This window comes from Sander lucioperca, chromosome 16 (assembly GCF_008315115.2).
Source record: "Sander lucioperca isolate FBNREF2018 chromosome 16, SLUC_FBN_1.2, whole genome shotgun sequence".
Classification (NCBI taxonomy): Eukaryota; Metazoa; Chordata; class Actinopteri; order Perciformes; family Percidae; genus Sander; species Sander lucioperca.
Genome location: NC_050188.1, coordinates 11,189,693 through 11,205,865, shown reverse-complemented (window position 1 = coordinate 11,205,865; position 16,173 = coordinate 11,189,693). Strand labels below are relative to the sequence as shown.

At 41.1% G+C, this 16,173-nt stretch overlaps 1 protein-coding gene across 1 annotated transcript in view; it reads right to left on the bottom strand.

The window, feature by feature from the left end:
- Window positions 1-6,464: 6,464 nt before the first annotated feature.
- LOC116050104 (zinc finger protein 271-like) overlaps window positions 6,465-16,173 on the bottom strand; it is a gene marked incomplete at its 3' end in the record, with an annotated part of 49,559 nt that continues 39,850 nt past the window's right edge. Inside the window, exon 6 of the mRNA XM_035993422.1 lies at window positions 6,465-7,600. Within this exon, the coding sequence (XP_035849315.1) occupies window positions 6,465-7,600 (1,136 nt within the window). The remainder of the gene's footprint in view (window positions 7,601-16,173) is intronic.

Here is a 16,173-nt window from a genome sequence, read left to right as displayed (position 1 = left end):
CTTCTTGACAAAACGTATTGGTTATTTTATGACCTTTTTCCACTTAACTATACTATGACTTTTTAGGACATACTATACTATTATTTTTTATGACTTTTTTCGACATATACAATGACTTTTTATGACATTTTCATGACTTTTTTCGACTATGACTTTCTGACTTTTGATATACTATACTTTGACTTTTTAATGACTTTTTACAACATACTATACTATGACTTTTTTATGACCTTTTTCCACTTACTATACTATGACTTTTTAGGACATACTTTTCGACAAACTGTACTATATTTTTTTATGACTTTTTCCGACATACCACACTGATTTTTTTTTTACTTTATCGACATACTTGTCATGAATCCAGCATCTTGAGCCTGTTTTGCCAGTGTTTTGTTTTTGCTCTAACCTGAAGTTCATTTTTCCTGAGTTTTCCTGAACACATCCCGGCTGATTCTCCAACCACTTACACCTGCTGCTATCTGCACACCTGGTCCTGATTACCATTCCCTGCACCATATAAGCCGTGACCAGACATCCATTCCCTGCCGGATCGTTAAGGGTAACCAGTATGTTTAGCGCTCGTATCAAGCTACTAGTTTTGGAAAGTCTTTTGCTGTATTTGTCTCTTTGCCTGTTGCTAATTTGCCGCCTGTTCCTCTGTCTACAGTTACTCACCTGGATTGTCACTCTCACCTGCCTGGCTTACTACTTCACTGCAGCTCATTTGGATCAGCACAGAAACCTCCAGCCTTCCAGCCTCACTCCCTGCCGACCAAACTGGACCTAATCGTTTCCACATTCAATTCCCAAATAAATACTCACCTTGTATTTTCTACTTACCGTGTCCTGGTCTGCTTTTGGGTTCCTGCGCTAGACAAATCATGACAATACTATACTATGACTTTTTACACATACTACACTATGACTTTCTTATGACTTTTTACGACATGCTATACTATGACTTTCTGACTTTTTAGACATGCTACACTATGACTTTTTAATGTCCTTTTTCCACATACTATACTATGACTTTTTTTTTTTTATTACTACATACTATATGACTTTTTTTATCACTTTTTTCGACAAACTATACTCTGACTTTTTTCCAAATACCAGACCAAATGTGTAATGTAACATATAATATACTAAATTGAATTAAAATAATACCTGTGGCTTAGAGGTAGAGAGGTAACATCACAAACACAAGGTCGGTGATTCTATTCCAGGCTCCTCTGGCCACATGGCCAATTGTCCCTGATGGAGTCACTGAATTTCTTTTCAACATACTATGACTTTCTTGACAAAACATACTGATTATTTTATGACTTTTGTGACTTTTTTCGACATTTTATACTGAGAAAAGATTTTTTTTTTTTTTACGATTTCTTTATGACTTTTAACAAAATACTATACCTTGAGTTTTTTCGTGTTTTTAGGGTGATTTGCAGTGCCATTTCTCCTCCAAACATGGTGTATGTTATGACAGCCAAAGAGTTCAATTTTGGTCTCATCTGACCAGATGATATTCTCCCAGTATGTCATTGGCCTGTCCAGATGTTGTGCAGCAAACTTTAAGCAAGCTTCCACATGCCTTTTCTTGAGCAGTGGTGTGCGTGAATAGAGGCCATGGCGGTGAGTGAAAAAAAAAAAAGACAATAAAGGAAGTCGTAGCGGCCGTGAAACAGGATTTCAGAATAAAACAAAGACATTAGCTTCTAACATTAATGAGCGTTTCTGTTTACAACTAAAATCACAATAAACGGATTATTTGTTCCCTCTGGAGGCCGGTCGGATCTGGGCAGCGTGAAGGAAGGATTTCATTTGCTGTCTGACTATAAAAGGTTATTACACACAAAATACACAGCAGTGCAGACATATTTCCCCATGTTTGTGTGTCTAAGTGACTAAGCTTCCACTAAAAGTGCTGCTTTTGCCGCTGACAAACTCAGATTATTATTCTAAGTGTCTGACAACATTATGGAAAGGATCCCGACAGAGATAGACCTTTTAGTTAAAGAGTAAGATCCTTTTAGTTTAACATGAAACAGCCCCAAAATCACCGTCACCAAACTACACCAGACTCCATGTAAATAATCACTACTTTTATCATCTTAAAACACACTTCATTTGCAAACAGAAACAAAATAAAACTATCAAAAGCCGTCTTGGTTCATCTTTCCACTGTTCCAACAATCACCACTCTGGTTTGGTTGAAATAATCCCTTAATTCACCCATTTACATGTGGAGATATGCTGGCTCTATACACGCTAAAAGTACTGATTATTTACATGGAGTCTGGTGGAGATATGCTGGCTCTATACACGCTAAAAGTCCTGATTATTTACATGGAGTCTGGTGGAAATATGCTGGCTCTATACACGCTAAAAGTACTGATTATTTACATGGAGTCTGGTGGAGATATGCTGGCTCTATACACGCTAAAAGTCCTGATTATTTACATGGAGTCTGGTGGAAATATGCTGGCTCTATACACGCTAAAAGTACTGATTATTTACATGGAGTCTGGTGGAGATATGCTGGCTCTATACACGCTAAAAGTCCTGATTATTTACATGGAGTCTGGTGGAAATATGCTGGCTCTATACACGCTAAAAGTCCTGATTATTTACATGGAAGTCTGGTGGGTTTGGTGATGGTTCTATACACGCTAGTCTGTAGGATGAGATTTGTCTCTGCAGCTCCAAAATACTTCATTCAGAATGGTTTGACACAGATTTTGCCTTTAACAAATATTACTCCCCCCCCTGTGATTTGGATATTGCGCTATAGTCCATATTGGGACTATACACTGACCTACTGCCGCTGGGTCTAACGTTAGCGGTCCGCTGACCCACTGCCACTTGGTCTAATGTAAGCGGTCCGCTGACCCACCACCGCTGGGTCTAACGTTAGCAGTCTGCTGACCCACTGCAGCTGGGTCTAATGTTAGCGGTCTGCTGACCCACTGCAGCTGGGTCTAACGTTAGCGGTCCGCTGACCCACTGCCACTTGGTCTAATGTAAGCGGTCCGCCGACCCACCCATTGTTGCTGGGTCTAACTGTTCCTCCTCATTCCCTCCGAAAACGTCTCCCGAGCTGCGTCAGGCTGCTCTCCTCCCAGCGAGCTTCGACACAGTTTACAGTGTTTGGTGTTTTTTTTACCTCCAAAGTCGCCTTCCAGGCAGCGCGGCAATGGTTATGTTTAGGGTTAAGGTTAGGGTTAGCTGCCTGAAAGGCGACGTTGGAGGCAAAAAACACCATCGAGCACAGTTTACGGCCCCACTGACACATATTGCCACTGGACAACTAACAACAATCGCCATTTCGTTGTGTACCCATCAAATGACCACGACAAACAGTCCAATGGCCTTTCTATCCATTTCATTTCTATGCAAGGACACCATGAAGACCCCAAAGACTGATACCTGAGAAGTTTTCCTTGGACTTAAAGGCACAGACGTTATTCCATGTCACCAGTATCAGGTTCAGAAGAGCCTCTAGTCTGGTCTTCAGTCTATGGTTGTAAAAGTGGATGTGGATGCAGGGGCGGACTGGGACCAAAATTCAGCCCTGGCACTGTAGTCACACCAGCCCACATTACCATGCAGCCCCACCCACGGACACTTGCATTCACTAATTACATTTGTGTACATGTAACCGGCCTGGCCTCAGTACCGGTTACCCGCGTTGTGTCTAATTTGTGAAGCAGACGACTGGAGACTCAGGCTTTGGCACAGGACATTTATTACTCTGAGTGTTTTAGAGAGGAGAAACACAGCGTTGGTAGAATGCCCTCAACACACGCCGCTCTCGGCCAGATCCAACATCGTCTCTTAGAAATAATTTCATTTCTCAATAAAATGAAAACACATAAGAAACAATAAATGCAAAAATACAACATAAGAATATAAAAATACTTTTGTAATATATAGCCTATATAAAACTGCTCTCAGATGTCTCACACTTTAACTGCAATCTCAAAGCATTACAAAATACACATTTTAAATCACAATAAGTCCTGTGCAAATAACATACCTGTTGAGTGTTTTAGAGAGGAGAAACACAGCGTTGGTAGAATGCCCTCAACACACGCCTAACAACATAAAGAGAACATACATGTACTTATACGGGCGCAGTGCAGGACACAAAATGGCGAATGCCAACGCAGATACATATGAAAACGTAGCATGTGAGCTAGCTCACTAAAACACTCAGAACTGAATAATAAACAAAAATACATGAAAGAGAATGAAACAGTCCAACTACTAAAAACCTATACTAATCACTTAAATACACATTAAACATAGTATTTTATACATCCGCCTCGCGCTACACAAAGTACCTACCGCGCTCGGCCAGATCCAACATCGTCTGACGAGAGCCGGGAAAACAAATAGTACGTCCACAAAACGACCAGCAGAGAGCGCATTACCCATGAAAAATACACACACAGTCCCTTCATTGAATGAGGAGAAAATAAACAAAAATGAATACACAGTAAAATGAGGGATATTTGGTGGAATACAAACACTTTTCCATACCTGCTACATACAGATGGTGAAATAATATAAGCAGTACCTTATGTAACAGATTTTTAAACATTTAATGTAAGTAACTGGCAAACAATGCTTACTACTTTTTAAAGAGCACATGTTTATAACAAATGTACACATACTGTCTGTCTGTTGATGCCGTTTGTGCTCAGAATTGGCCTTTGGGGAACACATAAAGCAAGGGGGGTCTGGTCTCCCCCAGGAAATTTTGAGGGTAAAAGACTTCAGTTCCTGCATTCTGATAAATTTTTGGGCACCAATTTATGGTAACAATGTCTATATTTATGCAAGGAAATCACAAAATTCGGGTGGCAGGTAACAATTTAAAATACTAAATATACTGGAATATTATTATATTCAGTAGTCCAGTAAGGAGGCTTTCACATCCGGGACATGGGCCGGATACGACAACACCTGACCCCAAGGTCCAGTTGTTTAATTAGCATGAACAGGGCTTCATGGTAACTTTTTTTACCCCCAAGGAACACATTTTGCTCCCAAGTTGAAAAATGTAGGATTGACTTCCAGAGGCTACTGCTTTTACTGCTAAATTGTACAATAACACAATCATGTTATGGATACAAAACATTGTGAAGTGTAATGTTTTCTATATTCTATTGATCAAAAATGATCAGTGATGTTGAGACTACAGTGTAACGGACCACCACAGTTCATGCATACATGTGAACCGAGGATTAATTGCAGAGTTTAACCTACATAGTGTAAAACTAAACACTACGTGAATGGGGCACAGCAGAAAGACGGAGCAGAGCGACGCTGCTTGTTCAGGGTTTTCATGAGTACTCCTATAGGCCTACACTTCACATCAGGCGTTAAAACCAACTGTACCAAAACACTGAACTGGACTACTATTTAACGCAACAACGAGACGTTTTTAACCGGTAATGAAACTGTCTCAATTTAATATTGATGCCGTCAGACGGCCGCGCGGACGGACAGCAGTCAGAGCTCCGGCGGAGCTCTCTGCCCGTCAGCAGCCGGTCCCCCAGAGCAAGTGCTTGATTTTGACTGAATATTGTTGTGGAAAATCTCTTTGGTGTTCGGTGATGAAGCTGGAAAATAAGATTGTCTGACACGCTGGAGTACTCTAAGTTATTTTCTTTACTCTTTTGCAAAAGAAGGAGACAGTTTAACAGACTGACAAGCAATCTGAGAAAGTGTGTCAGTGAACAAAGAAAGAAGTCTCAGGGTTTTTATAGCTGAGCATAAGATGGGAGGGACAGTTTTTCCTGCTGACACTGCTTCTTTTACTGCTGAGCTTTGAGCTTTTTCCCCAGAGGTCTTCCTCAGGCCGCCGCGGAAGACTTCCACATGTAGAATGTGCATGAGGGAGACAGAGGGGGGCCGCATAGGCTTGCATGACAGATACAGGAGAAGCTATGATCGCCTTTTTAGAATAATAGAGTACTATACTGAATCCCTATAACTGATATATTACATCATATTGAATACAATATATAGAGTAAATATTATATAGTATAAAGTTAATATATAAAATGATGAGAATATAAAAAACATGGAGTAATGGATAAAATATGAAAGAAATATCACACATCAGTATGACAGATAAAAACGTTCCACTACAATGTCCCAATTTGAGTAACTTCTGATTGGGTCGGTCGGCCCATCTCATCCAACCAGCCGGCCGTTGCCGAATGGCCAAATGCTTAATATTTATTATTATTAATATTATTATTATAACCATAGTGAAATTGTGCAAGCGATAAAAACCCGTCCTCTGCGCTGTCGGCCTGTAAAGACAATTTATTTGTATATTAAAAAAAAAAAAAATCTGACCGGATTAAAGGACCACATTAAAAAAAATGGTCCGGCCCCTCTGGGATTTGCCAGAGTTGCCAGATGGCCAATCCGCCCCTGTGTGGATGTGAGTTCCTGGCTGGTTCTGGTCCTCCACAGTCCTCTCCATCAGCTTCTGTTTCCATCGGACCAACACATTTATGTCTTTTGACATGAGAACTCTGGGCAAACCTTTCGTTACAAACACTGCAGCTAAATCTTTTCTCTCCTGTGTGGACTACAGCCACGTGTGATTGCAAACTTTCTCTCTGTGTAAAAGATTTCTTACAGACTGAGCAGCTGAAAGGTCTTTCTCCTGTGTGAGTTCTCATGTGTTTCTTCTGGGTTCCACTATCAGTGAAAGCTTTACCACACTCAGAGCAGCTGAAAGGCTTCTCTCCTGTGTGGATTCTCATGTGTTTTTGTAAACCTCCACTCTGTGTAAAAGATTTCTTACAGAATGAGCAGCTGAAAGGCTTCTCTCCTGTGTGGACTGCCATGTGTGACCGTAAACTTCCACTCTGTGTAAAAGATTTCTTACAAACTGAGCAGCTGAAAGGTTTTTCTCCTGTGTGAGTTCTCATGTGTGTCTTCAGATGTGTATTGTAGCAAAATCTTTTATCACAAATTGAGCAGCTGAAAGGCTTCTCTCCTGTATGAGTTCTCATATGTGTCTTCAGATGGTACTTGCGGCCAAATCTCTTCCCACACTCAGAGCAGCTGAATGTTTTCTTACATCTTGAATCATGTTTCAGAGAGTTTAAAGCTGACTGAGGTTCTCTGGTCTCCTTCCAATCAGCACTGTCATCAAACTCAGGTTCAGAAGAGTCTCCAGTCTGGTCTTCAGTCTCTGGTTGTAAAAGTGGATGTGAGTTCCTGGCTGGTTCTGGTCCTCCACAGTCCTCTCCATCAGCTTCTGTTTCCATGTGTTGAGTTTGTCTGTGATGAAGCTGTGAGGACTGAGCTTCCTCTTCATCATCTTCACTCTTCACAGGGACAGGAGTGAATGGGAACTTGGTGATATCAGCCTCCTCCAGCCCTTGAAGCTGCTCTCCCTCCTGACTGCTCCACAGTTCCTCCTGTTCCTCTTTAATGTGTGGGGGGGGCTCTGGCTCCTGCTGGTCCACACTGGAGCTACACTCCTGCTGCTCAGGGGGAACCTCTTCTTTAACCATCGACAGCTGCTCAACATCTGCAGGAAACACATACAGAGAAATGTTGTGATCACCTGGATTGTGATTGTTATAAAGAAATACTGGTTGTTCAGTCAGTTACTTAGGTTACATCTACACTACTAGTCTTCCTTTTCAGCCTTGGGAAACTGTTTGAAAGGCTGTTGACTGACATATTAGGGGACTCTTGTGGTGAAATAATGCAAATGCGCTGTTGAGCACAAAGTGGCACAGTCGGTAATTAAAGTGACTATATGTAACTTTTTAGTGTTTCTGTAACTGTCATAACAGTAAAAAGAACGCTATTTTTAGGTAGTTTTTATTAGTGCCGTTGCTCGGGTTCGATTTTTCCTGCGTAGTCCCAGAATGATTTATGGCAGGTAGACGGTGCCACAGTAACACATTCTGAAGGGTCACAGATTTCTTTGTAACACCAGAAAAGCCTGTGTTAGAATATCCAGCCAAGTAATAGGTAGCAGAAGATTTATTTTTATTAGCTAGGCATATTTGTATTTTAATGTTATTATTATTATTATATTTCTATCTGCTGTAGTCATGGCTGATACTGGGGCAGGACCAACAAGGAAAAGAAGGAAATTAAATGAAGAACAAGTAAAGCTAAAAGGAAAGTGATGACAGGCGAAAACGTGAGTCAACTTCAGTGGGGCTTTAAACAGATGGAGACAATAACGGGATTGTATACGATTCCAAACCCACCCAGAATAGGCCCTCAGGTAAGTAGGCTAAGCTACTGTAAGCAACACTTGAAATGCAACGGTGCATCTGTAACGTATTCTCTTATTGTAAATTAATGATTTTCTGTCTGAGCAAAACATTTATCACGACTATATGACCTCTCGGTAACGCTAACTCAGTAATACAGTGGGCAATAAAGCACCGTAAAGAAAAGACCTTTACGACAGCAGATGTGGTAAAAACACTACCACTTGTGTCCAAAGTGGCCGCTAGAATCAACACAAACTGAAAGTTACATATAACCACATTAAGAGGCATAACAAGAGACTTGTCAGAATACAGAGTGTGAAGTGGACTTTACTGCATTCAAATAGTTCAAGTTGTGTGTGTCTCTGATGAACTGTGAGTAAAACCAATCATTTTTGTCTGATAGACATTATTTGAGTCGTTCACTGTGTTTTGGTGAGACTTTTTTTGATGCAGAGCTAATCTAATCACCATATGGCCTCCTAATGCTAATGTTACTTTAGTTGTACCTTTATATTTCTAGTAAGACTGTTGTATTTGGACAAAGTTGACATTCTCCTATATAAATGACATGGATGTCTGTTTTTATTGCAACTTAATGGAGCAATCAGTGTAATTTCTTTCCCCAAGCAGTACATCCCTATATGTAACCATCACCTATACAGTCCTAAGTGAATACCTATTCAATAATTGGTCCTTCGAGCCGGAAGTGAAGTTTTTCCCTGGATCTCAGGATGCAGACTAGTTTCACATACAGTGGGGCCTTACTAGAATCAACACATCCAAAGTGGCAGTTACAACATCCTCTACCTTAGAGACTATGAAATGAGTTTTGTCGGCCACAGGCAAGCCATTACAACTCCTAGTTATCTGCACACAGCACAGTATGCGACAAATCTATAAGAGGACCACCTGGGTAAACCATCAGCATTGTCCGCCCAGTTATTCTGTTCCTCCAACCCATTAAGTCAGACAGGCAAGGCAGCTTTATTTGTATAGCACATTCCAGCAACAGGGCAACTCAAAGTGCTTTACATAATATCCAATATTTCCACATCGTCCGCAACATCTGCTGGTGCTCACTGGCACATCCATTTCATCCAGGAGTTAGTCGACAGTATAAAATTAACGGTGCTCTACGGGCATCCTGTTATAATGCCGTTTTTGAGTCGTATGGGATAGGTTAGGGTGCTTACACATGACTTGGAAGTAAGAGTTCTTATAAACGTTTTTAATTACGTCCACATACAGCTGTGGTAGTCTTATTTCATCTAATGTGTGAAGCACGACATTATGGGGCAGTGTGCCAAATGCGTCACGGAAATCCAAAAAGACAGTGAAGAACTTGGTAGATGAATGTTTGAAGTCATCTATTCCCGTTTTAAGACAAAAGACGTGTTCATTCATCCCCTGCCTATTGATATATGCTTCTCTACTAACCAGGTAAGTATTTGTGACAGCATACATTTCATGAATATCTTATAAACTGTTGGTAGTAGGGAAATGTCTCTCCATGTAGACGGATCGTCAGGAGTATTGTCTTTTTTGGGGATACAGTGGATCAGGGCCCCTTTCCATGATTCTGGAACTTTACCATTCTCCAGACAGATGTTGAATATATTGGTCAGAATTGGATACTCCATTTGCGTGGTAGTTTTCAGCATTTCATAAGTCACGCCATCATGTCCGCTTGCTTTGTTATTGGGGAGGTTACTGACCACTTTCTCCACTTCAGTGGCAGTGAACAGTGGAACTTTAAGTTGGCTAAATTGTACAGGGAATAATGATCCAGTCCATGGCGGTACATTTAACATGCCTTCAGGCCTCTCAGGCACGCATTTGGAGGTGTAGTTTTTCTGCACAGATATTGTATTATTTGCGCAAACTGGTGCATTTTGGTACGTACTGTTGTTAAGAATAATTTGGATTGCTCTAGATTTTCTATTCTGCAATAAATATGCCAGTTTGTCTTTGCCCACCAGCTTTTGTTGATGGGTTCTACTCCGTGGCGCCCCTAGTGCTGCAGTGCAGCTCTGCCTGAATCCAGCCAGCGAGGGAATCCGGGGTCTGAGCCTCAGGGAGGTTTCTGTTGATTCATAGCATTTTCTTCAGCACACGGGTTGTGAACTTCAGAAAAGGTCATCCAAACTGCCTTCCATTTTGCCGGATGATTGTAAAAGTTCTGTTCTTGAAGTAAACTCCATTTAAAATGTGGATGAGTCTCATCCATTTATGAGAGGAAGTTATCTTTATCCTCGAGGTATTTCGTATCCAGGGTCTTTCTGAATGCTCTTTCCTGATTCTGGAATATAATCCAGTCCTGGTCCAGTGATCTTACAGTGGTCGAAAAGTCTGTGTAGTTTCCACTCACCAAGTGTTTGGGCACAGGATCATCCAACTTTGTTTGTAAATCTTGCCGGTCTGGAGCGTGTCTTTAAACACGCTCTGAGTTGCAGCATAGTAGAGTAGAGGGAGGCAGGAAGTACAAGCCCGTTCCGGCAGGGGAGAGTACGAGCCCAGTCCAGGGCCCCTCTCTTTAGCCTGCCTCTCTTAGTTATGCTATTATAACTCTAGACTGCTGTGGGAAGCTCCTTCCAAGGACACAATGAGCCGCTCCCTCTTCTCTCTTTTCACTTGTCTCCTTTTGTGTGCATCTTAATCCCAGAAATGCCTGTTACTAACCTAGCTCTGGGGAGTTTTCTCCCCGGAGTCCCTTTGCTTCTTCTTCACCCAGAACATCGCCTTGGAATTGGGTGGCACCTACACCGGGGTCCTGGGTGCAGCTGACGCTATGGACTTACTACACCCTGCTACGCTCTGCGTTTCCCCGCAGTGTCCGACTGCGTCCTGCCGCGTCCAACCGCGTCCACCCAGGCTGCTGTGCCACACTACACCCCGTAACGCCCTGCTGTGCCCTACTATGACATGAACTACTATGACTACCATTGTGATCACTGCTTCACTATCTTTATTATGACTATTATTGCCACCATTCACCACTCCCCCAACTGGTGCCGTCAGACACCGCCTACCAAGAGTCTGGGTCTGTCCCAGGTTTCTTCCTAACAAAAAAGGGAGTTTTTCCTCGCCACTGTCGCTATAGCTACTGCTAATGCTTGCTCTTGAGGCAACCGCTGTAATAGTTGGGGCTTCGTAAACTACAGAGTTTGGTCTAGACCTACTCTATCTGTAAAGTGTCTCGAGATAACTCTTGTTATGATTTGATACTATAAATAAAATTGAATTGAATTGAAATTGAATTTACTGTTGTTATAAAGACACATTGTCAAAAGTAGTAGCCAAAAGTCAGCCATATCAAAATACACTTCCCTGCATTAACGCTGGCAGATACAACAGGTGTTGCTGTTGGAAAATCATACAGGTATGCAGTCCGGTGCAGCCATGTACCACCTGCGACCTGCTGCCATCTTGACACACACACACACACACACACACACACACACACACACACACACACACACACACACACACACACACACACACACACACACACACACACACACACACACACACACACACACACACACACACACACACACACACACGATTGTCCTGTAGTTCATTCTCGTGATTGTGTTGTAAAATGTCGTCCTTTTGGCAACAATTATTTTAGAACCATAAATGTATTTGGGAATTTAATGTTTAAGTGTTTGCGGAGGTTTATCTATTTTGTCATTGTTTTAAAGAGCTTTGCTTTTTATGTTGATATATAGTGATATATAGTTTTTTATATATATATATATATATATATATATATATATTTTTTTTTTTAAAGATTATTATTTAAAAAAATATATAAACACACACACACACACACACACACACACACACACACACAGAGATGTATTTTCATAGATGTTCTTTTGAACGTACACATGTTCCACCAAAACAAGTTCCTTCCTGAGACTATTTAGCAGAGGCACCGTGGCTCCGTCCGGAGCTTAGCACCGCCCACGACAATTGTGATTAGTTTAAAGAAATCCCAATAAACCAGAGCATGTTTTTTTCTCCCATCCAGTACTGCTGTGTGGACTAGCCAGACCTTCCTCTGCAGCTCCGTGGAGGAAGGTCTGGACATGCAAGACTAATGTGAAAGGAACCCTAATCCTAAAATAAAATAAACCGGGTTCTCTTGAACATTTATGCCCCTTTATTTCCCCTAAAAACCCTGTTAACGTTTTTCCTACCTTCTTCTTCATCAACGTCACTCTTCACAGGGACACGAGTGAATGGGAACTTGGTGATATCAGCCTCCTCCAGCCCTTGAAGCTGCTCTCCCTCCTGACTGCTCCACAGTTCCTCTTTAATGTGTGGGGGGGGCTCTGGCTCCTGCTGGTCCACACTGGAGCTACACTCCTGCTGCTCCTCTTTAATAACAATCTGGCTTTTGTCGTCTGGAGGCAAAGCTGAAACACAGAAGTTAATGTCAGCTAAAGCTTAGAGATTGCAGGTTTCCCCCAGAAAAGTTGTTTAGCTCGGTGGCCAGTGTGAAAATAAGACTCTAAAAAGCTATAAGACTCCATAGGACCCTACATGAAGTCAGTGCTACAAGCTAACTTGAGAGTACCGGTTAAGATGACTTGAATTGTCATTATGTTTTTGTATCTTGTATTTGTTCTTGTTATAGACACACACAAATGCACACACACATAGATACAGAGACAGACACACACACACACATACATACATACACACGGAGACACAAACATACACACAGAGACACACACACACACACACGTAACCGAGTTAAAAACGTAGTGTATTGTTATATATGATTTTCGCCAAAAAATGAACAGCCTTGGTTAATAGTTGTGAATGGAGCCACCATTGGCCATTTGGTGTACTACAGATCTGCTGCGTGTAGTCTCGCGCTGCTTCCCTACCCGATCAGAGAAGCTGTATACTGTTGATCGGGTAGGTTCAGTGTACAAAGTACTTCACCCACAGGGCTCCAGACTAACTTTTTTCACTAGGAGCACAGTGGCCCCCAAATGAAAATTTTAGAGGCGCAACCAGAAAATTTAGGGGCACACACCGTAAATCAACATGCTAACCAAATATTCACATTTCTACTAATTTCCACAGTATTAGTAATACATACTTTGATAATAGATGCAGAAATTACAATGTGCTGTTTGAAATTCAGTGTCACTTTTGAAGATGCAACATAGAAGGTTAACTGACAGCACCATCGTTGTCATGAAAAACTAAAATAAATATATATACATATACATATATATACATATATATATATATATATATATATATACACATATATATATATATATATATACATATATATATATATATATATATATATATATATATACATATATATATATATATACATATATATATATATATATACATATATATATATATATATACACATATATATATATATATATATACACATATATATATATACATATATACCAGCTCTAGTCTACAATTACAATGAATTCAACTTAAAATTAAACATGCATTGTTTAGGCTCCTACTGAACCAATATTGGTACCGATACCTGAAATTCGGTTCCGTTACTCAACGGTACCTTTTTTTTTGGTACTTTCCCTCTATAATTACAAAACAATTATTTCAGTTGTAAAAATTATTGTCAAACCTATTTATCCTATGTACTTAGAACATTATGTTATTTTATTAATTAAACAAAATCCTCCTCCTGCCAAACCCGTCCCTACAACCTATTAAATTGAATAATTATTCATTTCTTACTCACTGTAACTTTTATTCTTGTATTTGTATATTCTTTTTTAGCCTGTTTTATAGTATATTTAGTAATGTTTCATGTAAATCACTTTGAATTGCCTTGTTGCTGAAAGGTGCTGTAGAGATAAAGTTGCCTTGTTGCTGAAAGCTGCTGTAGAAATAAAGTTGCCTTGTTGCTGAAAGGTGCTGTAGAAATAAAGTTGCCTTGTTGCTGAAAGGTGCTGTAGAGATAAAGTTGCCTTGTTGCTGAAAGCTGCTGTAGAGATAAAGTTGCCTTGTTGCTGAAAGGTGCTGTAGAAATAAAGTTGCCTTGTTGCTGAAAGGTGCTGTAGAGATAAAGTTGCCTTGCCTTACAACCTCAGCCTGTCAGTCATCCACCAGGGCAGAGAACCACCGTTGTGCCTGCTTAGGAAGTGTAACGTCAACAGCACCGCGACCGCTTTCACCTCTCCATTAATATCATATCGCAGCAAACGCTGTCTGAGTGAAGTTTTGAAAAACTGTAACCAGACTTGAAACCACTTTATCAGCATCTCCGTGACTCACTGTGACTTCAACAAAACTGCAGAGCCGACGTAGTTTGCACCGTCCGCAGCTATACGTGTGTGTGCGTGTGTGTGTGTTTGTGTCAGAGCTCCGCTCTCTGTCCATTTTCAGAGAGGACAGATATCAGGGCTCCAGACTAACTTTTTGCCTGGGTCGCACTGGTGCGCCTAACTTTTTTTATTTAGGTGCGCCAGCACAAAATTTAGGTGCACCCAAATTTTTCCTCGCGTCGCCGTTAACGCTGAATGGGGATACACGATATATAGCTCTGTATTTCTTTATCAAGTGGGCTAAATGTTCAGTTTTAAGTCAAAGCCACTTTTCACAAGCTCTTCTATTAAAACAGATTGTGATTAAAATAAAATGCAAAGACAGGGTTTCCTGTACCAGTTTGAAAATATACAGCTGCAACACATTCAGAAAGTTATCTGAAATAAATAGCCTAGGATATATTAAAATATATATATATATATATATATATATATATATATATATATATATCTCTGAGAAAGCTCCTTCACTTGTTTTCAACAACAATAACAGACTGATTAAAAGAGAGAGAGGACGCCCGGATAGCTCAGTTGGTATGTATAGAGGTTGGACTCCGACCTGCGGCCCTCTCCTGCATGTCATTCCCCGCTCTCTCTCCCCTTTCAAAAAAAAAAAAAAAAAAAAAAAAACCGAGGGAGGGGGAGTACGATGGACTGAGGTATATATGCTCCTCACAGAGTGACGGCTGACTCATTATGAATGGGTCCAGCACGGGTCAAGTGCGCTTTGGCGGGTCAGCGGCATTACATACGTCTTGTGTAGGCTATGAAATGTCTGTATCGTCACTGCGCTGCATTTTTATAACTATGATATTCTGGCCATGGGTCACATCTCTCGCCCAGGTCCAGCAGGCTCCGTCTCACGCTATTACTCAACCAGCTGAAGTTAGTTCCATTCAATAACTTCTTCTGTGTTTTTCGCCGTGGCGGCTGCAATAACAGAGAGTTACCAGCGGAAACACTGGTACCAATACAGGTTTCCCTCTCATACTTAACAATATACTGCTGTGTTAATAACAACTGCAACTGTAGACAAATGTCAGCAGTTTGGACCGGCGGCGCTGTGTCTGTCTGCATGTTGCAGGGGGCCGTGTGTGAGTGAATGGGGGCGGGGCTGCACGGAGAGAGATCCAAACACAGGCACGGCTTTACAGAAGAAATGGGTCACGTAACGCAACATTAAACCATATCGATATAAACGACATCGCTTCGTTAGTGGAGAGGCAGCGGATGCGAGGACGTGAGGTGCACCGGTGCGACCTAGGAACAATCTTAGTCGCACCCTTACAAATTTTGGTCGCACTCTAGAGCCCTGGATAAGCTTGAGCTTAAGCGCTCTCAGGTACCGAAATTTCGACGTTTAACGTGTAAAAAAGGGGGCAAATTTACTGGCCACACATGTGCGACTGGATGTCAAATTTTGGTCGCAAAATGCGACCATTTGGTCCTGACCCAGTATATCAGTTTTCTAAAAGTAAATTGATGTTTAGGTTGATAACTTTGATGTATCAATTGTGTTATATTATTCCCATGCACTGTAACGATCGTACTGCATTTTG